Raw genomic sequence first — 26,043 nt, forward strand, 5'->3', positions numbered from 1 at the left:
TTTTACAAAAGTTATCCTCTTTGTCCCCGCCTGGAGTGGGTAGCATAAGAGCCAATCCCAAGCTCGTCTCCCTAAACACCTACCTAAGTATATTGCATGATTTACATGCTAGAAAAGACTAAACCAAGTTGAGGGAATAGCCTCAAAAAGCCGTCCCTGTTGCGCAAATAGTTATTTTCTTGCTTCGTTAACCATGGTATACCCATCTGTTAAGTTTGTGCGATCTAACAGTAAAACCCCGGTGATTTAGTCTGATTAATCATCATTCTTTTTGTTAAAGTCACATCTTCAAATGCAATCAATGTCTCCCACATAGTCTTTTTCCCCCTTACAAGCAAAGAAAGAACCATATCACAACAGGTAAAGACATGGATAACAATAAGTGTTTCAGATCACTCAGATCACTCATTGCCTAGTGCATTTGAAAGTTCATTGATAGATATTAATCCAAAGTCTTTTGCCCTCCCAAACACAATCCATAGTTCGTCTACCCCTATGTTACGGAATAGCGAAACAGTAGTGACAGCATCAACATTAACGACTGTTCGAATCATGACTCGTTTAAGTGCGTGTTTCACTGCATCAGACACATGCACCATGATTTTAGTGTCTGCCTCTAAATGTAAACATGGTGCCGAACTTGAAATGCATTACGTGGTGGATAAGATAGAATATCCTGACCATTTGTTGCTATAACTCCCATACGCATCCAATATTCATCCACTCGTATTTCAGTTTCAAGGTATTTTATTTAGGTAAGGACATAATACCCAATCAGCATACTCAGTAGGCCGCAATTCACAATCGGAGAGCTGATTTCCAACATTTACAAAGGCTGTGGTATTGTTTCTCACATCCATAAATTCTGCAAAAAATACACATTTTCTTGCCTTGTTAACCTAATCTGTTTCTTTTTCGATCTTCCAACAAAACCACGTATCGTTTTCAATGACATTAAACATCAAATCCATATGGTGATGTTGGCTGGTCAATCATCATTCTAAATGCTATAGTCACATCTCTAAACTCCATTAATGTCACCAACGCAGTTCCTTTTCCAGCAAACATGTTATCTTTTAATGCCTAGTGCATTTGAAAGGTCATTGCTTGATATATATCTTATACTTTTCCCCTTCCAAATGCAAACCAAAGTTTGTCTGCCCCTATGTCATGGAATAGCGAACAGCAATGACATCAGTATCGACTGTTTGAGTCATGACTCAGTTAAGTCTATGTTTCACTGCATCAGACACATCTATCTTGATTCTAGTGTCAGTCTTTTCGTTTAAACATGGTGCTTAACTTGAAACATCATCAAGTGGTGGATGACACTGAACATCCTGAGCATTTGTTGCTTCAACCACCTTGTACTAAAAATTGTATTGAGCAACCACCTGTGAATGAAAACTTAAAAGTTCTTTCTTACTGTCGTCATATCTCAGAAAACTTTCCCAATTTTGAGGATGCTTTTAATCCTGGGTTCGTCTGTGTATTCCCTTTCCCCTAAATGTTGCCCTTGCTTCTTTTAGCAGCTTTCAAACTACCAGTATTTTCTATTTTCACATCCAACACTACATCCACTGTTGTTACAGTTTCAATGTGTTTCCTAACGAGTATGATGATTGGGTATTATGTCCTTACCTTAATAAAATACCTTGAGACTGTAACAAGAGTGGATGAAGTCTTTGATGAGTATGGTAGTTGTAGCAACAAATGCTCAGGATATTCTATCTTATCCACCACGTAATGCATTTCAAGGTCGGCACCATGTTTACATTTAGAGGCAGACACTAAAATCATGGTGCATGTGTCTGATGCAGTGAAACACGCACTTAAACGAGTCATGATTAACAGTCACTGATGATGCTGTCAATACTATTTCGCTATTCCGTGACATTGGGGCAGACGAACTATGGATTGTATTTGGGGAGGCAAAAATTAATCTCTATCAATGCCCTTTAAAATGCACTAGGCAATGAGTGATCACACACTTTTATTTCTGACCCATACCTTATGACGAGTTGTACTACTGTTCTCTCTTTGCTTGAAAAGGAAAAAAAAAGACTGCGTGGAGACATTGATGGTATTTGAAGATGTGACTTTAAATAACATAAAGAATGATGATTGATCAGCCTAAATCACCGGGGTTGTACTGTACAAACTTCTAACATGATTAACGAAGCAAGAAAGTCAATTTTTGCACAAAAGGGAAAACTCTTTTTAAGTGAGGCTATTCCCACGACTTGTTCTAGTCTTTTCAAGCATATAAAACGTGTAATATACTAATGCAGGTGTTTAGTGAGACGAGCTTTATATTGACTCTTATGCTACCTAGTCTTGTCACTAATGGATTGCGAAGGGACAACTAGGGTCCCTTTTAAAAAAAACTCTTTCTGAGACCTCATCATTTTTTCAGAAGCTTGTACATTATCGATGTAAGAAAGGATGCCTCGGTTATTTTTAATGTGTAAAATCGGGTCTCCCGTGCACTGCCTTGTGTGCATGTGGTGGTGACTGTGAATAAGCATGTATTCTTGGCCAAATAGTAGTAACTTTAAATATTTTTTAGTACTATAGTGATTATTTTTGTTTAAATCAATCTATCCAAAACTCTACATCGAAGAAATAGATTGAGGACTCATCTTTGAAATTTACGTCATATTTTTACCGAAAGTGTCAACTTTATATCTAAGCATTTACAACATGCTAGAATAAGTGGTTTTGGGGATAACTTAAAGCCAAAAGTTTAATGACCAGCACAAAATAAAATCATTTTCTTTACATTTTGAAAAAAGTTGAAAATTTGAATAAAAAATTGATATTTCTCTATCCGCCATTTTGGATACTTCCGGAAGTTAGGGTTTTTAAGACATATGTCTTATACATTGTCTCCATCAGAAGCACCAAAGAAAGGTATATACACAATGTAATTATAGTAGCAATACGTTAAAACACATTTCAATTACCCTCCCTAAAAAATAAGCTTATTTAAGTACAATGTCCGCCATATTGGATTTTAAGCGGAAGTGGGGTTTCTGAAGACATCTAATCTATTTAATTTATCAAAAAGTAGTAAAACACCAAGGTCTGTACCAAATATTATGATAGTAGCATGATAATAGGATATATTTACATGCTAGCCTTCGATATTGGGCTGCATTAAGTATGACGTCCGCCATTTTGGATTTTACCGGAAGTGAGACATTTTTTTCAAATGCCTCCCTATCTGAAAAAAAAGTGTTATGCTTGAGGAAGGTCTATGCCAAATTTCATGCTTGTAACAGGATGTGCACAATTTTTCACAAAGCCGCCGGACTAGTTGCAGTAGTACATTAAAATAAATAAGTCCAAAGGGGCGTAACTCCTAGAAAAAAAATCGAATCGCAATTTCCCGTCGATATGCACAACTACATAGTATGTCCTTGTTATCTGAAAAGGTTTCGTGAAATTCTGTTGTGTGGTTTGAGAGGAGTTGCGATGACAAGAAACAGGACTGACGGACGGAAGGACGGACGGACAGGTCAAAAACATTATACCCTCCGCAACTCGTTGCGTGGGGTATAATAAACGAAATAAATGCATTATTTTTTTCTATTTTCAATTACAGTTTAACGACCAAAGATTGTATGCAAATTTTAGCAAAATTTGTGACATAGCCCATTAACCGTTCCTAATAACCTTAATGTCCTTTGTAGCTAACTCACATTACAAAGTTGTAATCTAGATATTCGTTGCCGCTAAACTATTTATTCAATCCATTTGTTAACCTAGTTATTCATGGTTCGTCAACATTTAACGAAAATAAATTTATCGCTATTTAACAAAATTTTCCTTTCTCAGCACAATAGAGTGATATTGAAATTATCGCTAGAAACTAACGGCGCACGTGATCGTTGTCTATAAACTTAACAACGTCGTCATAAGAAAAACAGCAATAAACAGATTAGCATTGGTTATCTAAAATTATTTGGATAACAATTGTAAAGATCTTTAGATGATCCCATCCCACAACTTTTTATATCGGCAATGTATGCCACTTGTAAGATATTATACAAATTTCTGATGATTTTACGTACGTTAAGTGATTTTTGTTATATATAATACATGTGTGTATATATATATATATATATGTTTAATCATAATACATATATGCATTGTTTTAAATTATTATGAATCCATAACATCCTTAAACGATACAACGTTTACCTTATTCGGTAACTGTTGGTCAGAATATTCATCGTTTAAAACGCAGCATGATGGATGTTGGCTATGTTGGACACGTAGTTGCGGTTGTGGAGGAAAGGCGATCAAGGTAAGAAAATTATCAAGTAAGGTTTGATGCAGTGACCAAAATCTCTCACAAATCCATTAATTCTGTGCGAAAAACTTTTTAAATCTTTATAGGTGTATACATATATTCTTGGTATTTAGTTTGATCTTACATTGAAATACTTTTGTTGAAATGTTGTTTGAATTTCTTTGAACTAATGTTGTTACGAATGTTTTGAATAAAACACATTTGTACATGGAAGTTAGGAATGACATGAAAAAACCTTTTAAACGTCTTTCGCTAGTATTGTCTGTTATCTATGATGAGTTAATTTACAATCCCTGAATAGATGCCACAGCTGGTGGAATTTTCCACACCAGGGCATCCCTAGCCCAGAAGTCATCACTTGTGTGTGGAATTGAATTATGATTGACATAGTCATAATAAAAAAAATCAGCAGTCAACAAAACTTGGAATTTTCAAAATAAAAAAGACATTCAAACAGGGATAGATTTTCTAAAAGAAATATTTAAAACAGGAAGCAATGAGTATTTATCTATAACAACGAACCCACGACACATTTATGCAGCGCCACGACATGAAATTTGGTTAAAATTCAAATCGCGGGTCAAATGGTGTCGTTGTACGACAATCGCACAACAACAGCAGTACGATATTTTGAGCATCGTGGCGCTGACGTGTGTCGTGGGACGAAAATTGGACATGCACCTTTTTTGCTCTACGATTTTTGTCGTGTCACTGTCTTGTGGCTGTCGTGAATGTGTCTTACGACCGTCGTGTGATTAACAGATTGTCGTGAATATCAACATAAACCATTTTAATCAAACAATCGTCGCACGACTGTCATACGACAATCTCACGACTGTCACAAGACACTCGTGATACAGTTGCACGATTGTCTCACGAATACCAAATTTTGTACGATGCACAACATTGATTGTCTTTCATACGACAGTGGTACGTTTTTCGCCTAACTTAATAATTCCGTTTTATTTAGAAGAATGCAATGCGGTGGGAATGAATGTTTGGAAAAACATACTGTCTACCGTTTAAAGAGGCTGGCTATTCCATTAGAACGATTATGATTGGCCCTGCTGAATAGACGCCTTCCCGAACTTCAACAAGGGCTAAATATGGTTCTGTAAACGTTGATTCGAGCCCGTGAATAGTAAAGGAATAGCGAAACGCCCGACGTTGATAGGTAAGCCCTCGACCGGGGATTGATGTGTGGGCCTTATTGTACACTGGTGCAAGAGTTGGAGAGGGATTCTGCCAGTGAATTGGTTGGATTCATACAGATCGAGCCTAGTATTTTTCAAGAGCTTTCTCTGAGATTCGCAGCACAGTGGCACAACAATCATACGACAGTGGGACGACAGTGACACGACAGCAACATGCGCATTCTATGACATGAAAACCTGAAAAACAGCCCCAAACAACTCACAATTGTCGTACGATTATCGCACAACTGACACACGACCGACTCGTGGCAAACTCATGATAGTATAATTACAATTTCATTTTCTGTCTTATACCCATCGTGGAACCATCGTTGACATGTCGAAGCGGATGTAATCACTCGAAATATTTTTTTTACATTTAGCACGATAGTGCCACGACAACTATTTTATAGATCTTCCACGACAAAAAAATCGTACGATCTGTTGTGACCGGGGCTTTAGAAACTACCACAAACATACCTTTACCAAAATAAAAACCTAGCACAACGATGAAGTTGTATACAAATAAGAGACAAACGAACGAATCCTTGATGTGAATGTATATTAAATCCTGCTACGGAAAACTAATTTGAAATTTGAAATATGTCAAATGTGGTAGATCCTCCGAAACAGTGTTTGCTCTTGTTCTCCAAGTTTATAACACTTTCCACATATGAAGGAGGAAATATTTTTGTGTTTTCACTATTGCTTCTCCTCTGTTAAAATTGTTATGTTTACATGATAAAAAGAACATGTGTCATGTATAAGGACAAATCGAACACTCTTACCATTTTAACGTCATCATCTGAAAAGTATCTGTTTATATTAATATATACCTAAACAGTTTGCTAATTATCTATTTGTTTTCTCTTGGTTTGTATGCGCACAATTGACTTACGAGAATACGCAAACTACTGTCTCTTATTAAATATTTAATTGTTTTGGTGAGCACATAATTATACTTAAATATAAAAACTTCATGTCAATGTTATTTTTGTTTTCCAATTTTGTTCAAATGATAAGAAGACTAAAAACCGCTTTCTTCAAACCTGTCATTAATATAAAATTTACAGGTAGTTACAAAACACATTCAATTTGTCCTTATCTTTATGGAAATTATTCTTCTAAGTTCTTATTTGTTGTGGTGGTGCTGAAGTCATTAGGCATTGCACTAAAGTGTTGACTTTGTCTGCAAGGAAATATAAAATAACAATTGGTCAATTTTAAGATATTGAAACACACAGTCATGTTAGATGATGATTTTACAAACTTCCTGTCAAATATAACATACATGTGTAAGGCAACAATCTGTGCATATATTCAATAGATTGTAGAAATAAATTTGTAGGACTCTAAAGTGCGATGGCACGCTAAAGTGCGATGGTATACTCTAAAGTGCGATGCATCCACACGCGTAAGTGCGATGGTCCGCGAAAGTAAATATGTAAGAAACGTAGTTTGATTATGACGTTATCAGTCGTTTATGAGCGTCACTGATGAGTCTTATGTAGACGAAACGCGCGTCTGGTGTACTAAATTAAAATCCTGGTACCTTTGATAACTATTTACACCACTGGGTCGATGCCACTGCTGGTGGACGTTTCGTCCCCGAGGGTATTCACCAGCCCAGTAGTCAACATTTCGGTGTTGACATGAATATCAATAATGTGGTCATTTTTATAAATTTCCTGTCTACAAAGTTTCGAATTTTACGAAAAACTAAGGATTTTCTTATCCCATGCATAGATTACCGTAGCCGAATTTGGCACCACTTTTTGTAATTTTGGATCCACAATGCACTTCGACTTTGTTCTTGTTTGGCTTTATAAATATTTTGATATGATCGTCACTGATGAGTCTTATGTAGACGAAACGCGTGTCTGGTGTACTAAATTAAAATCCTGGTACCTGTGATAACTAATTATACGAACCAAAATTGAACATGCCGGAAGATAGATTCAGAATTTTTTATTAACAATTTTTACAATAACTTGTACATGACTTTAATACTAAAAATTGATTCAAACTTAACAATTCTTTGTCGGCTGTAGCGCAATGTTTATTTTTTTCGAGTGCTGGAAGGACTTGTATTCTGTAGTCAAAAAATGAGTAGGTCCAGTAAGACCCCTTTTTGGCCCCAAAATATAGCAGTTTTACAAAATTGTTCAAATGTATACTTTCAGCTATTTATTGGACAGTAGAATGCTTCTGCTACGTAAATATGGGCTGTTTTTTGACGATACGATGTACATATATCGAGTACTAGCACCATTAAGTCATGTTAAATTACTGAAATCTTCACAATTCTAGCATTTTGGTTAAATTTTAGACGGTTTCCGTGTAAAACGAAAGTGGCCGCATTCGTGTTCATCTAAAATATTTAAATGTACGTTGTATTTGATGATATTACATAAACATATATAAAGGTTGAGGATGAACACGGATGCGGCCACTTTCATTTTTGACAAAAACCATCATAAAAGTGACATTTTTCAGCATTTTTTGTAGATTTGTCATATTTGAGCTTGAATCGGAGCGTTGTTAATGCCTTAATTAGTTAAAATCTTTCACATAAATTAATTGAATCAAATAAAATAGACACTTAAGTGTTTAAAAAGTGGTCAATATCTTTCGTCATATGAACTTGAAATTTGAGGCCATAATCGGTCCTTACCGGACCTACTCCTTTACTAAATACATACAAAACAGTATACGCATACTTATCCTGCTTCTATTAGAAGTAAACGGATACATTTGAAGCATTGTTTAAGAGGCATCATTTTACTTTGTGATCCTCGTTAAAATGCTGTCGATTTTAATAAAAGATACGTCCGACGGTAAAATAGGCATACATGTATTCTTGTGTGAATTATAAACTGACATGATTAAAAGCTTATAAATAAAAGAATAAATGTTGCATATTCCGACAATGAACGAATTTTGTATTTATAATTTTTCAATGACGACTGTAAGGGAGGTTGTAACATTGGTGTGAACGACAGTATATACCAATTATCCCAATATTCAATACCATGAATATGCTCCAAATTGTTAAAAAATCATTTTAAATGAAATTTAATATTTTGCGACACGTAAATTAGTACCTTTATAGCAATTATTACTTTGTCGAACTTGTTTATTTAGAAACAAGCACTTAAGCCTACCGGAAAATTATATAGTCTATCACATATATTATACCTAAGCATACTAGCTTTTGCAAAACTTTTTTAACCTCGATTTTTAACCCCTCGAATCTTACCCTTTGAACCATCGCACTTTAGCGTAATACACCAACGTACTTTAGCGAACAAACAACCATCGCACTTTAGCGTGAGACACCATCATACTTTAGCGTAGACCATCGCACTTTAAAGTACCATCGCACTTTAGAGTCCAACATATTCCCTCAAAATTGATCCTTCATGTATATAATCGAAGACTGTATGTTGATCGCTATATATCTTAGATATCTTGAGGTTACTAAGTTCCCTCATTGTCATATACCCAACATCTCCTCTTACTAATTTACACAAATATATATATGTATAAAGTTGAAAATGACAGTTGTGAAATACTTTCAGTTGGGATGAGTATTATGTGTAAATAACAAGGGACGGTTCTAACACTGTGTGAAATTGGACGTCAGCTTTTCAAAACTTGTGCGCTTTTTGACCGTTGTGCTAGGCGTCGCTAATAGTCAAATACGAATAAGCTTTTACTGAACATCTTCAATGTAACAGAAAGAACGTTTACCTTTAAAGTTTATGCAGAATAACCGTTTTCAAATGTAGAACATAGAGTAAGAACAACGTGGTAGTCATGTTATAATGTTAAAAAGAAACACCAAGATAAAATTAACGATTCACATATACATACCCATGCCTGGAACGCTGAGTTTAAAAAATGCAAACGGGAAATAAAGAACCACACCCACTGCTAAATACGTGACAGCATACCAAAATTCAACTTTTACTGGTTCAAGGAATGGTGCTACTACTAAGTACACACAGCAAATAAGTACCAGTATAGGTATGAGTATCGGTACCTGTAATATTTGTTGTCAAAATATAGTTGTCAACATAATTGAAGTTTATGCAACTTTCATACAAGTGAAAGGTTATTTTAGCATATATCTAACTAGTGTAAATGGAGTTCGTTTTTTCAATTTCAAAATAATTAAATTTTCAAAATACTAGTTTATTTTGATAGGGGATTAATAAAGGAATGAAAAGAGCAAAAACAATATATAGGTAAATGTGCTTGTTTTCGAAATATTAGCCTTTGAAATTTTGGCGGGAAAATATTCTCTCTTGACTTTTCATAGCTTTATCATTGACAAGTTAAAGTTCTAAAAACCTATTAAAAAATAATTAAAATTTTATAAGACTTTTACAAATGGCTTATCATTATACTTGTAAACGATTTATAAAAAGAAAAATGGGGATTAAAGGACAAGTTTTTTTAAAGCAGAGGATTCCGAAAATCTGACAAAAACTCCAAAACATGACAAGCGAACTTCCTTAATCCACCATTTTCGGTGTTTTCTTTATTTTACTTTTTATCAATCTTGCTTTAAATAATTCAAATATTTTCACCATATAATTTGCCATTCAAGTTAGTTAAACAACCTAACAGTCTAAATGGTACATAATTACATGGAAAAATTCAGAACAAATAGAATTGTAAAATTGTGACTAATTTCACTGCATAGAGCACGGGTGTTTAGAGTGACGTCAATAATCGCAAGCTTTAGAAACACAATCATAAAGCATGAAGCAGTTAAGAACAACCAGTCATTTCAATGAACAAATCAAAACAGCTAAAGCCTTATATGGTCAATTTGGCTTGTGTTACCAAAGTTCAATCATAAGATACTATTGTCGTTTCATTTATTATTGTAATGGGCTTTATTTCCCGTATTCGACACATGATTTGGATTTTAGGTATTGTTTTCGAAATTTAAAGCTTCGTTTAAACGAATCGATTTCGCCACATCTATATATAGTTGTTTGATTGTCAGGTTACAAAGAAATTTAAAGAAAGAATAAAATATTAAACATTAAATGTGAATAAAACACCATAAAAATTCAAGATTTTTAAACAACCACGGCACTTGTCACGGAATTTGATTTTAAATATACACATTAATATAGCAGAATATACTCGTATTTTTAAAATATACCACTCGGTCGCAAGCTTCCGTTGTATTTCGATCTTGTGGATGTCTTTCTCAATGAAACTTGTAATGTCGTAAACTTATGACTTATAGACTATGTGGTATGGGGTTTGCTCATTGTTGAAGGCCGTACGGTGACCTATAGTTGTTAATGTCTGTGTCATTTTGGTCTCTTGTGGACAGTTGTCTCATTGGCAATCATACCACATCTTTTTTATTTATATTACATTACATTAAATACCAATTGGTGTAAAACACGCGTATTTCTGTTGCCGGAATCATTAGTAGCAGCAGGACTTTTACTCATGTCAACCGTGAATTATTTGGTCATTTAGCTACTAAATTGCAATATTTTCTCAGAGACAAGTGCCTGTGCATGCAACATCTACAGCCTGTTATTCTCATATTCAAATTAGAATACCTGCCTTTACCCATAAATATTACCTTTAATGGCCGTTTAGTGTCTTTCATTTTGAATCGTAAAACTAGGTTTGCAACCATTCCAAATCCATAAAAGAACCATGTCAAAAATCCAAGCAAATTCAGCAATAGACTTATGTTTGAGGGTAGTATCATGATAAAAGACAATGCTACCTGAAAATATTATAATTCACATAAACGTATGCTTCTAGATATACATTAACATATTTTGGTTTATTAAGCTTGCATAAAGTGAAAATTTACAGAACATACTTTAAATTCTGATAAACTGTTGATGTTGCATAACAAGTCATTAAAAATCCCAAGCTAACAATTGTGTTCGCCAGACGCGTGTTTCGTCTACAAGTCATCAGTGACTCTCCAATTAAAAAAAGTCAAAAGGTCATATCAAGTAAGAGGTCTTTAGTTTGATATGTTGTGACTTGTGTACTATTATTTGTCTGTTTTCTTTTCTTTTTTAGCCATGGCGTTGTTAGTTTATTTTCGATCTATAGGTTTGACTGTCCCTCTGGTAACGATCGCTCCTATTTTGAAGTGCATTGACGAACAACACATTCCAAAAGATTTTCGAAGTACAGCTACAGTATTCTATTCCTCGAGAGCATCTTTAGTTTTTCGGACAATTTGAAGTTTTAAAACTGACAAAAGCAATTATGCCATAAACTTATTCCATTTTGAAATATCAATGCTTAAAAAAAAGAAGTAAAAAGTAAAAATGATGTACCAAAACTTGATTAAGCCAAATTTGACTGAAAGCTCGAGAAATATATAAACATCAAAATTCACAAAACAAAAGACTGTATTTCATCCAGGGGTTGAAACAATGAAAAATAAAATTGAAACAAAATGAATCACACTTCAGATTTCTATGTTAAAAACTAAATTAAAACGCACGATCCCTTTACTCTTCTCTAAGCATTATCCTTTTTCGTTAAAAGTTATAAATCAGGCGATAGTTAAATAAAGAGATAATCAAAACTCACACGTTGGCGAAAGATCTACAAAATTGTTGAAAAAAAAGCCGACGCAAGACAGATAACAGTCTACAATACCCAACGTGGAAGCAGAAGCTAAAGAAGAGATACACGAGCGCAATAAAACAACCCTGTGGTGATTTAGGTGCTCTATAATATGTAAATAGGCCCAGTTTCAAATGTCATTTAAAATTTATTCAATGAAGTAAATATCAAAAAGAAAATTTGGTATGATTGCCAATGAGACAACTTTCCACAAAAGACCACAATGACACAGACATTAACAAATAGAGGTCACCGTACGGACTTCAACAAAAGAAAAGCCCATACCACATAGTCAGCTATAAAAGGCCCCGATAAGACAATGAAAAACATTTCAAACGAGAAAACTAACGGCCTCATTTATGTAAAAAACAAAAAGAACGAAAAACAAATATGTTACACATTAACAAACGACAACCACTGAATTACAAGCTATTACCTGTATAATTAAAGTATACCCTGTCTTACAAATATGAATACTTAAATAGTTATCAAAAGTACCAGGATTATAATTTAGTACGCCAGACGCGCGTTTCGTCTACATAAGACTCATCAGTGACGCTCAAATCGAATTATTGATAAAGCCAAACATGTACAAAGTGGAAGAGTATTGAGGATTCAAAATTCCTAAAAGTTGTGCCAAATACGGCTTTAGGTAATCTATGCCTGGAATAAGAAATCCTTAGTTTTTCGAAAAATTCATAGTTTTGTAAACAGGTTAAGTTATTATATCAATAATTATGTCGATGTTTTCTGTAAAATAGAAATCTGTTACCAGTTTAGAGTTGTTCCACAAAATAATCTGTCAACAATTTCCACATAGTATATCAATACTTACTATCAGTATGGTAGATGGTAATGGTATGTTTGAGTTGATGTTTAAGTAACAAAGACACTCTGGAAAAAGTCCTTCCCTTGCTGTAGCAAAGATGATTCTTAATAAATAAAAGAAAATAGAACAACTTAATAATATGTTGGTGCACTTGAAATGTATAAAAATAACGTATACAAAGAAGTTTGAACATTAAGTGTATAAGAGAAACAAATAAGAGCTATGGCCTCCTTATCTCAGTTCTTTGTCTTCTGTGTTGTGTGTTGTGTGATGTTGATTGTTATTTGTCTTGTTGGTATTTCTCGTCTTTTTTGGGCTATGGTTTGAATTTCCCGTAAGCGTCGTTCGCCTCTGTTTTAAATCCTTTTACACTCAGCTGACAATGTCGATCGCAATACTCAAAATGATTAAATACTACAAATACGTATGATGTCGTATCGTCATTATTATTCTAATTAAAGGCAACAGTAGTATACCGCTGTTCAAAACTCAGATATCCATGGACAAAAAAAAAATCGGGTTAACAAACTAAAACTGAAGGAAACGCATAAATATAAGAGGAGAACAACGACACAACATTAAAATGTAACACTCACAGAAACGGACTAAGCATTAGACACAATCCTATGAGAATAACAAATATAAAACATACTCTATTTTCATAGGTAGTTTAGGTTCAACAGAGTAAACTTTATAAAATAATTTAACTCACCTACCAACAGCAAAACCCGATGAGTTTAATGACCCATATACTGAACAGGCAACAGTTATGGGTACCAACACTACTGCTCCAGGTAATACATATTCTGCCCAGGTCTAAAATCAATATTTATGATTAGTTACACAACCGAAAAAACCCAAGAACAGGGTGTATTACAATTTGAGCTTTACATAAATCAAATATTTCTGGTTTTGTATACTTACATTGAACTTCTACAAGATAGGTCTGCATTTTTATTTCCACAGGAAATAAAAATGATAATGGAAATGCTCAAAATAATGCAAGCTTTTTCATCTGTAAGTAAATTATAAATGTTAGGACCGTTACCATTCGGGATTTTTTACCCTTCTGGAGCACATGCATTTTGCTAATATTGATCACTTTTCATCATAATGCTGTTTCTATATGTATAATAATGATTATGTTTTTATTCATTTCAGATTCTGTCGTGTTTAGAGTTAAAGAATTGAATTGATCCTATAGTCTATAAATTTAGCAATGGTAGATCAGATAAGTTTGGGTGAAATAAATGTGGAATAAAGTAAATTCCATTTAATCATATGAACTGAATTTAAAGGGTCTTCTATGGAAAGGTTAGATGATAGCGAATTTCCAAGCATTTCTATCAAATGTGTTAGTGAAGATTTTTTTTTTAATATTTTTTCTATGCTCTTTAAATCAATATTGTTATATTATTTCGACGGAGATCAAATGCAATTGATACACACAAATTCTATATTTATATATTTATTATTCTTTTTTATCAATTACTTTTTAAAAAAAACATGCAGCTATCAACATCTTAAGTTATTATGAACAAGACAAAGCTTACATTGCATATTAATAACACAGCAATCGTTATCACTTTAAAGGAACTATTATCCACTGGCAAACAAGTGATATGTTTATCTAGCTTGAAAAACTGGGTTAACCAATCATTTTCTTCAAAAACGGTTTTATTATGTTAGGAATATGACAAGTGTTTCCAATTTGTAACTTGCTTGAGTCATAGAGTCCATTATCGTTCTTCTGACATTGTAACAAGGTTCTAATGTATTTTCTTGTGAAATTAATTGGATTTTATGTAGTTCATGCTTTTGACAAAGTTACCCTAAAGAGATGAATGCAAAACACTATGATTTCATGACCTCAAAGATAAACGTCATATTGTATAAAACAATAGATACAATTCAGTTTTTCGAAAACTTCCTAAATTTGCTAACTTTCAATCTTTGCCGTCTGCTATGTACCAATTTTTACGAAACTGACGACATTGAAATATTGCATATATATATTCAGGGAATTCTAACCCTTGTCATATACTTGTATAACTCACCCCTGCAACTGCCCATGATGACAAATACTCATCTTTATTGAGTACAGCAAAGTAAGATACATTCACCAATAAATAGACCACCAAGACCAGAAGTACAGAGGTAATGATACACAGTGGTAGGTTCCTGTAAGTATATCAATACTAATTCTCATCATTTCAAGTTGCTCAATCGTTTTGTGTTCTGTCTAGTGTTTTGGAAAGTGTTACATATGTTTCCTGATGGTGTTGTCTGTCTGTTTTATTTCACTTTTTGACATTTTAAAGACGCTATGTTATCTGTTTTTGCATTTCATTTTTTATTTAAACAATTGTCGAAGATCAAAGACTAACACCAGTTTCTACTGAGAAATTATTTAATTTCAACATACTGATAAAGAGAACTTGTTTGTGATAATAAAATAATATAGCAGATATTTGAAAATTACGAATTTAGTTATAAATATGTTAATACTACTACATGTGACATAAAAAGTAAAATCACAAAAATTCCAAACTCCGAGGAAAATCCAAAACGGACAGTCTCTTATCAAATGGCAAAATCAAAAGCTCATACACATCAAACGACCAACTCTCATATTCCTGACTTGGTACATGCATTTTCTTATGTAGAGAATTATATTGACAACGATCTGTGAACAAAACAAACAGACATTATAGGTAAAAATGTCAAAAAAGGAATACAACAGCTAGTCAACATTGTGTTATTACCTTTAAAATCACTATAAATTAAAACAATTGTAAATTGTTAAGTAAAACTCTCAGATAATGGACGCTTATATAAGGTGTTTAGAAATCATTTGGAAATGTTTTACTGTTAAACTTTGACCCGCTTTATGCAAACATTTGAGGTGTAGAGCGAAATTTATCTAGAAAGTAACGATTTTGTCTTTCCAAAAATAAATAATTTAGCCATGTTTTCTATGGATGCATTCCTTTTTTTTCTATCATGTTTTACCGCTGGTCTAGTGAGTTCATGTTGAATCATTATGTCACTAATTATTGGTGAATCGAGGAAAAAAACAAGAAATATGGATCTCTATATAGAATGAGCATTTTACTTCTACAACTGAACCAAAACTTTTATTTTTCTTTAGAGGTTTTGTACATATCAACCAAAGGACAAGGGTATAATTAACTTAATTGGTCACAGTACGTGCTAAAAAGAAAAAGGAAAAACTCATTATGTATACAATCCTGTTCATGTCTTATATTTTAATAATTGCACTAGAACGATTTGCAGCTAAACTTTTGTCCTTCCCAAACCCTTTTTCACCTTGAGGTGAAGATTAAAAGTATTACCGTTTTGGTTTCTTTAATTCCTCGACAACGAAATTCAATTGAGCCCTGTAAAATAATACAAATTATTCTTATAATTAATCATTTATTTTGTGAAATCGAATTTACGATTTATTTAGAAAATACAATAAAAACTATTTTTATTAATACATTTTTTTTATTCTTTTTCGAAACTCTTAAATAAAGGCAACAGTAGTATACCGCTGTTCAAAACTCATAAATCCAATGACAAAAAAAAAATCGGGGCAACAAACCAAAACCGAGGGAAACGCATTAAATATAAGAGGAGAATGATAATGATTAAAATTGATTAAATGAATACTTCTTATTTTTCTTAAATCTATTAAAACTACTATATTATCTAACAGAATTTTCATTAAGTAGAACATTCTATTTGAAAACAAGAAATTTGTGCATGGTGCTTTCTCAAAATTTGATAACAGTGCAGGAAACAATGTTTCGTCGATTATCATTCTAATCTATTGTGTTTACTGACTGAATGATACTATCTATGTTCCATCCAACTTATGTGAGCCGTTTATCCATTTACCTATAGTAATTGCCATTATGTATACTCCAATCTAAGAAATAAAGAGTGTTTACCATCCATCGAAAGCCCAGAGTCCACTATACACAGCAGATACTATAGTTGTTGGGTTGTCTATAGTCCCATCAAACCCAGTAGTCAAACTTCCGAACTGTCCTATACAAAACATAAGCTTTATCTTTATTCAGGCAAAAGCTAATAGCTATGGAAAAAGTAAGGTATGAATTGTTTTGGCTCAATCCTTAATGACAGTGATATAGTGAAATGATAATGCACTTTTAGCAGCCAGTTTGGTTCAATTTTGTCAAAATTAAATGAGAACATCGATGTAGAATTATTCACTTGCAAAGGAATGGGTCGATCTATGTTGATCTGTTTTCCTTTGACTTTCATTTTAACCCTTAGCTAGATATGGATTACGCATGCATTAGTCCTGTTCAGTTACTAAAAGGAACAAAATGTTAACATTGAAAGTGAAACAAGTGTAAACCATATGAATGACTGATGATTAGATCCACCATAACTCTTTCTTATACAGGTGAAACGATGATTAACACATAGTTTTAACATACTACAATATTAAATCGAACGGACTTTCAAAACTCATATTGCCCGAGTTTTTGACTGTTTATATCCATGATTATTTATGATTTTATTTGAGTCAAATAAATGAACATGAATTCGATAGCTAATGCTCCTTTAAAGCAAAGTTAACCGTTGAAACTAATTACATTATGATTAAATGTTGAAATGTTATATGCATAATAAAATTGAGAATGGAAATGGGAAAAAATGTTAAAAAATGCTTATATCAAAATGTTAGTTTTTTCTGATAGTGTTTGTACATTTGTAATCTCTTTTTACTTCAGTATTATTTTATGCTCTCAATTTTTTCACTTCTGTTGTCTTGTATATTTCCGATTTTGGTATTGCATTTGTATTCGCCACAATACTTTTTTTACACATATATTTATATTTCCAATGAAGGCAGACGAACGACTACGCATGAAACAAAACAAATGTAATGTTGACCTTTATTTTCCCCCTCAGTACAGTGATATTTTTGCCTATAAGGTTGTATATTGAAAATGTCATTTAATCAATTATAATGTGTATCTATTTTCCTACAAATAACCTCACCCCAACGTACTTACCTTTGGCTAGTGAAATAATACCACCAACAATAATGATTGTTAATCCCGCCAACTTCAAGGTTGTAAATAGTATCTGGGTCCTGGCAACTAGGCGAACACTTATACAATTGGTTATACCCGCAGATACTACAAAATAAAGTTATTGTGTGGTTTATTGTCTTTCAACCATGACACAATATATACAAAATACCAAATTCCAATTTTTATCAGGAGGATGGAAATGCAAATATTAAATTAATCAAGGATAAATATTGCTATTTGTTAATTGCCAGAAACAAAGAAATAACATAAACATTTGCCATCAAAATTTTTACTTCTTTTATTAAAACAACGGTTTGGTTGTGGATAATAAAAAAAAACATTGTAAACCTAACAAACGAATAGCTTACATAAAACAAAGGCAGCTATTGTTTTCTTTGTTGCTTCATTTGGCCCGCACTCATCAAACACAGCTTTCGAAATATATTCGGCTACTGTCAAACTTTTAATAACTTGTCCTCCCGGAAAGATTAATAGCTGTGCCCAAGTATACATGAAAGCTGGAAAATTTCCAAATGCCGCCAATAAATATGCCACGTCACTTCCAGATTTTGGAATGAGCAATCCAAGTTCTGCATATACAAGCGCGCCTGAAATTTCATACACACAAGCTGTTAAACAATACTTAACTTAAATATTATTAGAAATAAAACCAGATTTGTTCAGAGAACAATTGAAGGTCTTCCCGCCATTGATATGAAAATATTAAAATTTGGTTACAAATTTCAATTTCAGCTTCAAATGACAGCTCATTGAACGCTGATTCCAAAAATATGTGGTTTGTTTCTATATCAAAAGATACATATATAAGGGAGATAAGTTTTACTTCCGGTTTAAAAGATGTTACTTCCGTTTTTGTTTGATGGTTTAATAAACACTGATTCCAAAAAAATATGGTTGTATATACTTTTACATTAATTTAATTCATAAAATATTTACTTCAGGTTAACAAAAGGTATTTCCGGTTGGCTTTTTCAAGGTCACATTACTTGCAACCTGTTGCAAAAAGTCCCATTAACCATGATTATGATGTAAAAGCAAAGGTCAAAATATATAACGTTAAATCTACCTTTGACCTTGAGCTCAATTTCAAGGTCATCAACCAAGGACCTGAAATCAATAGACTCTAGTTTAGGCCTCTTCCTAATATTGTTAATGAATTATATTACCATTCAACTAATATTAGATGTAAAAGGGGGATGCGCATCAACTGTCTATGTACCCTTTTAACTAAAATTTACGTGTTACGAGATGTCGCAACTAACAACTGTGTGAAAATATTTTGTCGATATCTTATATGATTTCTGAAAATAAGTAATAATAAGCCAAAATCAAAATTTTGAACATAAACTTGACGACCTTGACCTCACTTTCATTTTTTTATACCAAGAAATCAAATCAAGAGATCCTAGGCCTTTATCACTTATGGTTCCCCAGTTACAAATACATTTCACTTAATTGAAGACTTATATCAAATACAAAAGGGAAAATAACTCTCATATGGAGTCTTTGTAAAGCATCGGTCAAAATAAAACCTAACATCCTGAGGATATTATGAGCAATTTTGAAAAAAAGTTGTATCTTTCTTTTACGGTTGCGGAGGAGATCTCATAACAAGAAAAACAGTGTTTAGGGAGATAACACTTATAAAGAAAAGTGTTCGGTTAAACTGGATCAGTTTCAAAAGCGTATCGACTGTATGATATCATATACAAAATAAACTAAGCGACATCTTTTGAAACAAAAATACACAGCAATAAAAAAATTAGGCAGAAGAAAAAAATAAAAAAAAAATAATCAGAAGAAAACCAATAGGTCTTTCCATGGAAAGGTGGAAAGACCTAATAAAGTGTCAACATCAACATAAGGATCTCGTAATATTTCGTTAACACTTAACTTCAGCATGTTCAGCACTCCGTCTTTTTTAATAGATGAATTTGGTGATTTTCTTTTTCGAAATGTCTTTAATTATATTTAACTATTTCATCATCTGTTTTGGCTTATAAAATTTAAACTATCTAATGTTGGGGAATTTGTAAGTGTTACATACCCATCAAAGATATGAGTCCACATCCACACCATGTTATAAGACAAACACCTACTGAACCAGTATTCTGTAAGACGCCTTTAGGGGAGACAAAAATACCAGAACCTGAAAAGTTATAAAATCAAATTTACCACATACTTGTACAAACATAAAATTGAGAAAGGAAATGGGGGATGTGTCAAAGCGACAACAACCCGACCATAGAGAAGACAACAGCATCTTTTCATTTAAAGTTAACAGGATTGTTTTATTTTTCAAATGATTGTTTTAAATGAGTACAATATATGTCCAAAATACTATGTATCCTTTTAATGTTTTTGTCTTTCTACAAATAAAAACCGTTGCACTACTCTCAACGAAAATGTATGAAAGAACGCTTTTATTTTAAACGTGCACTCAGTCGCAATGTTTATCATCCCCAGAATGTTTTAAGTATACAGGCCAAGGAACTTTTTCATATAGGATGATATAATAAGGCTTGAACGATTTTCTAACTTTGAGATGATAATAAAGAATCGGATTCAGCAGTAAGCCGACTTGACTTTAGATTGATGGATGACCTTTCCATTTTCATTTATAACAAAGTGGATATATGCAAAATGAAATTGTCTTATTCGTTTATGTTTTTATTGCAGTTTTTTTTGTTTTTTTGAAAGCCAAACAAAACCCCCAGAGAATACTTAATATAACAAAGGGCCAAAATAACAGTAGTACCATGTACTGAGTTTGAATATTGGATTAATATACATTGATTGACAATGTAAGCACGACAGGCGCCACTTGTGGATTACCTGATATCATAGCGGTAACTTTTCGATATCATAACGGTAACTTTTCGTTTTAAAAAGTTTTTTTGCCGGAATCTCATCGAGTTGTGAATTTTGATTGCACTTTTTGTATCTTTAGCTAAGACACAAAAATAAAACGGTAGGTTAGATAAAATTAAAACAGATATACAGGTACAAAGCATTGATATATTATATTGTCACACAATATTTTGGTACTAAATTTTATATTTCAAACTGTCTAATTATATTGATTTCCATTATGTACATTTCGTATACAGCATGCATATTTAATTTATTGAATACTAAGAATGATCTCGAAATTTGCTATGAATTTACATGTCCGAAATATTTGTTTACATCTGAAACATGTAAGATTATAAATTTCTGTTTGTCAATAACCTTTTAAACTTTAAGCTAATGCAAACATGTTACAAGTTCGTTATGCAACTTTTATACGGTCATATCAAATACATGTATACACATAATTTAATTCACCGATAGATTGATCACCTATCGTAATTCTCTTTGATAAACGTAATCAGTCTATAATTATATAATTTCTGTTGACGAAATGACCATTACAAACTTTGTTATTAGCAATGCTATTTGGTATTTAAGGAAAGATAAATTTATATACTAGGACTCCGTTTGGATATGCCAACGAGAGCACATGAACTGCGTTCGGATTTTCCATCGCATTCATATACATTGTTTTTGATTTAAAATAACTAAGTTGTAACACTGATACTTTATATTTGGACTTAATTAAATGAATTTGGACTTTACCAATTTGTTTATGTTTACTGTATTGAACTGCCGACTTGTGTGTGAATAAAGAGCTAGTACCCCGCATTGTGGATCGTTCCCAAAGACGGAATCCCACCCAAAGCCGATCTGGCAATATTTATAAAGAAAGACACAAAACCTTTCTTCATAATATCATATTAAGCTGCAGATACAAACGAAAACAAACAGTTCATAAGCAGAGGCTTAGAACAAGTGGGCTTGGTCACGATAATCAGAGAAGGTACTATTAAAAAAGCTCCTATAAAAATTAAATTCAATGCTTTTGGGTTTTAGTTACATTAATATTTCCTTCCGTGTGTGCTTTATTTTTTACAAAAGTGTAAAACCAAAACATGCGGTATGCGTTTTGGGCATTTGAGGAGGCCCTACGTTGACATTAACTAAGTAGTTTGTTTCTTACGTGTACGTCATTTGTTCTCTGATACAAAATTGTCCTTTTAAGGCAATCATACCGCACCTTCTTATCTATGTATGATTAAGTACGGAATTTGTTGGGCAAGGTTTAATAACTAAAAGAATTGCTAAAGCAGACAATTTAGACAAAACCCTTTGATAAATCGTTTGTAAATTTCTATAATGAAAGACACAAACAAAAATAATCTTAAAATAAGTAGAGCTTAATTTTATGTGTTTCACTATTGTATAGAGTAGAACTAAGCCTTACTAGATTGAAATTATATTTTACATAGATTACCTATAATAGTTCCTACAATGACCGACACACCACTGAGGAATCCAAGTCTTCGTTTCACAGGTATACCATCTGTTAATACTGTTGTTGAAGAAGTACATTCACTATCTGATGTTTTATCTTTCGACTTCATTCTCATAAATATTCCCTTAAAATGGAAGAATATTTTGCTTTTAAGGATTTAATTGTGGTACCTCGTGTCATCATGAATGTGAAATTTCATTGTGTTATGCATGTCAATCTGTAGAAACACGCGAGATTGCTGTAAGCCGTTCAAAACAACGTCATTTTATCCAACATACATGCAATATAATTATATACTTTTGATTTGGTTCTGCACATGTCCCAGCCTTTCATACCGATTGTCTAATTTTACAGAACCGACCTCAAGTTAAAATATATTATTAATTTGTTAGTGTCCTGCGTATTGCAATGAAGTACTTGCCACTGATTAAATTAATTAGTATATATAATTATCATATACTTAGACTAAATAACATAGGATTTTTACTATATAATAATAGCATTAAATTAACGTAAATACCATATTTTTTCGAATTTGGTGCTTATCGGGCTGATATGAAAAGTTTATCATATACTTGTATAAAATATAACTAAAATTTTACAGTTCAATAACATTTGAAAATATCACAATGCTACGAAAGGATTACTAGCTTTATTGACCAGATTCTTAAGAATTTCCATAGCGGGCTGATAAAGGTACCTTTATTGACTGCTTCCGGAATGTTATCACATGCCTTTCCGTAAATTTCCGTGACGTTTATCACATGCAACTTCGTGCATTTCCGGAAATTTGATTGAAAACGACAACAGAACGCGGAAAACGGCAAGTGATAAGACTTTTCCCAAAATAGTTGAGGAGCAAAAATTAATTAAGTTTAACATGTTTTGAAAGACATAATTGAGGTGGCAATATTATTGAAGAACATGATAGTTGTTGTGTCAAAACAAATTAAATGCTTACTATATTAATAAAACAATTAAAAAAAAAAGTAAAGAATTTGTTTTGGTTGTCTGTAAATATTTTCTGAAAGTGCAGACAAACAAAATTAAATTTTAATAGTTCTTGTCTGTATATCTTCTGCTGAAGTATATGATAAAAAGATAATTACATGTGGCTCTTGGGCTGATATCACAACCTTGGGCCGATAAAGGGTTTGATATGAAAAATGCCATGTAATAATCTATACTTATCACATGGTTCGATTGTTATCACATGCCTTTCCGTAACGTTATCACATGGTATTCCGGTGATACTCGGTAAATTCCGGAAAATACACCTCAATGTTACGTTTTCAGTGAAAAATGTTACAAAGTTATGTACAAAACAATTACTTGAATACTGGAAAGTATATTATGTAAAATAATAATAAAAAAATATAAAATATAAAATACAAAAATAAAAAAATAAATGCCTTTTTTTTAAGTTTCAAATATAATTTAGAAAGTTACTTTTAAAAAAAAAAAGACTTTTCAAGACAGGGTTTATTGTTGAATTTTTTTTTTTTTGTCGATTCGTCCTCATAAAAATGTTTTTATTCTCTGAGGCATATGATAGAAAGATTTGGGGTCCGACGTCCGTGAACTTTTCACTCTTTAAACTTTTATTTGGGAACCACGTAAAAGGATCAATATATGAATGTTATTATTCTCCATTGTGGAAGCATATGATAAAAAGATCATAACATGTCATTTTTCATATCGCATGTATTATCAGCCCTCGGTCAATATCGGTCCTCGAGCCATGCGGCTCTTGGGCTAATATTGAACCTAGGGCTGATAAAACATGCGATATAAAAAAAGAAATGCCATGTAATAATCTGGTAATATTATGTGAAACTACCACTTAACAACGAGGACAAGCACCCCAGAGGTGTGTCTTCAAATCATAGTTGGTACAGGCAAAACTTATGTAATTGTAGTAAATAAGGTAAAAGCAACATAATTGAAGAAAACTTGTAAAAAGATGTTAACAAATGTTTAAAAGTCTAAAAAGCACATTAACGTTAAAATTACATAATATATTGGTTTTGTCGTAAACATACATTGCAATAACAAGATCATATCTATATATTATATGAAATATGTCGGCCATCCGTGGAAAGATAGAAACACTTTAAATCTTAAACTTTTGCACAAAGTTCATGATATTATGAATTTGAAATTGTACCAAGTAAAAAAGAACGTTGAACTTCACTAACAACGTTTTAAACTATTTCTTTCCAATCTAAATATTTATAGATTCTCGTTGATCATCTCAACGAGATTGATTTTCTCGCTTGAGCCGGGACGGCGAAATCGAGAAAGGCAATCGAGTCGAGATAACCAATGATAATCTGTTTATCGCTATTTAATCCATGGCGACGTCAATTTCATGTCAATTTCGTTAGCAATACCACGGGCTTGCTTAGTTTCTAGCGATAATTTTTCATCTCAGGCGAGTAGCAGGATATGAAAAATTATCACAAAAATAGATCAAAGGAAAAATGCACAAAATAGCGATTAATATGAATTATCATGATTATAACCGAAGTCAGAACAATACAAGTATAACCCAGATCACCTGCAATGAACTGATTAAGAGCGACAACTCTGAAAAGCAGATTTCAATTTTCAGACTAACGAATCATTCTTCTTGTTTATGTTGTATATAAGAATTTAATTCCGAAAAAAGAAAAACAATCAACATAACGTGAAAAATTTAAGTCGTTGCACTCTAAGCAGTGAACTATACGCCAATATACGGGGGAGAAACTTGTTAAATGGCTAAATAAAGACTGACAATTGAAGAATATGCATAGTCCCGAGTGACAAGTTAATACAGATAAGATTTATGGTTGTGTCATCTTACCTTTTAGTAAGCGTTGAAATAGTCATCAGTATATGAGTAAGATAATATCCAGTAATCGTTACAATTCGTTTTAATTTTTTGGTCTTAGGTTTGTTCTGAAAAGCCGTGCTCAGCAATAATTTACTATGGAAGGTTAAATGTACAATACAGTGAACCAAATAAAATTTGCATATTGAAATATTCATAACTTTTATTTACGGTGTTGAATTTCTTTTTAACAAATAAACGTCCTTTTAAAATGTTATTCGGAAACAAGTTTACTTTATCAAATATGACTTACATTCTTTCATCACAATGCAACAAATATATGTTGTTGCCCTGGAGTCATAAATAAAGTCACCTGATTAGTATCCTTGATGTTTTCAATCTCCAACCGTCCATTATTATTATACAATAAGACTGAACCAAGTATCGTCATTCCATTGAATAATACGGTTCTGTTAAAATTAGCATACAGCAACTTAGGTAGCATCAGTAAATAAGTTTTAAAAATCAAGCTTCTTAAAGTGAAAGTTGAAACAATATTAATCTGTAATTCGTTTATTCATCTTTGTTAAACATTCTACAATTTTTTTTTACTAGGTGGGTCTTTATAGGACGAACCAGGGATATTGCCACTTTTTTGTTATCTGTATATAATTAACCCTTTTAAGTAATTTAGCCCGTGTCTTGAAGAGTAGCTATTTTAAGAATGTACAAAGTACAAGATCCTTTTAGCTATTTTAAATAAAAGTTGATAAATATGCATGTCAAAGAAGGATAACTCCAA

The 26,043-nt window shown here is 32.6% G+C and overlaps 1 protein-coding gene across 3 annotated transcripts; it reads right to left on the reverse strand.

The window, feature by feature from the left end:
* Positions 1-6,475: 6,475 nt before the first annotated feature.
* Positions 6,476-25,703, reverse strand: LOC134714653 (b(0,+)-type amino acid transporter 1-like). 3 transcript variants are annotated; one of them, XM_063576082.1, is made up of 13 exons: positions 25,615-25,703; positions 22,406-22,550; positions 20,120-20,221; positions 18,420-18,659; positions 18,031-18,156; positions 16,933-17,032; positions 16,333-16,377; positions 15,034-15,157; positions 13,689-13,792; positions 12,983-13,079; positions 11,132-11,281; positions 9,388-9,556; positions 6,476-6,700 (listed from the first exon to the last, which is right to left on the reverse strand). In XM_063576082.1, the coding sequence occupies exons 1-13, from the start codon at positions 25,690-25,692 to the stop codon at positions 6,636-6,638; spliced, it is 1,545 nt and encodes a 514-aa protein (XP_063432152.1). In that variant the 5' UTR covers positions 25,693-25,703; the 3' UTR covers positions 6,476-6,635. The 3 variants fall into 3 exon arrangements, with proteins under 3 accessions (XP_063432152.1, XP_063432154.1, XP_063432153.1); XM_063576084.1 differs by having other exon boundaries at positions 25,555-25,655; XM_063576083.1 differs by lacking the exon at positions 25,615-25,703 and adding an exon at positions 25,275-25,460.
* Positions 25,704-26,043: the final 340 nt, after the last annotated feature.

Source organism: Mytilus trossulus, chromosome 4 (assembly GCF_036588685.1).
Source record: "Mytilus trossulus isolate FHL-02 chromosome 4, PNRI_Mtr1.1.1.hap1, whole genome shotgun sequence".
NCBI lineage: Eukaryota > Metazoa > Mollusca > Bivalvia > Mytilida > Mytilidae > Mytilus > Mytilus trossulus.

Coding starts and splice junctions, on each gene's coding strand:
- LOC134714653 (XM_063576082.1), bottom strand. CDS start 25,692: ATGACGATACTTGGTTCAGTCTTATTGTATAATAATAATGGACGGTTG. Junction 13,080..13,688: donor TCGGGTTTTGCTGTTGGTAG/GTGAGTTAAATT, acceptor TTATTTATTAAG/AATCATCTTTGCTACAGCAA. Junction 9,557..11,131: donor ACACTAAACGGCCATTAAAG/GTAATATTTATG, acceptor CAAATATTACAG/GTACCGATACTCATACCTAT.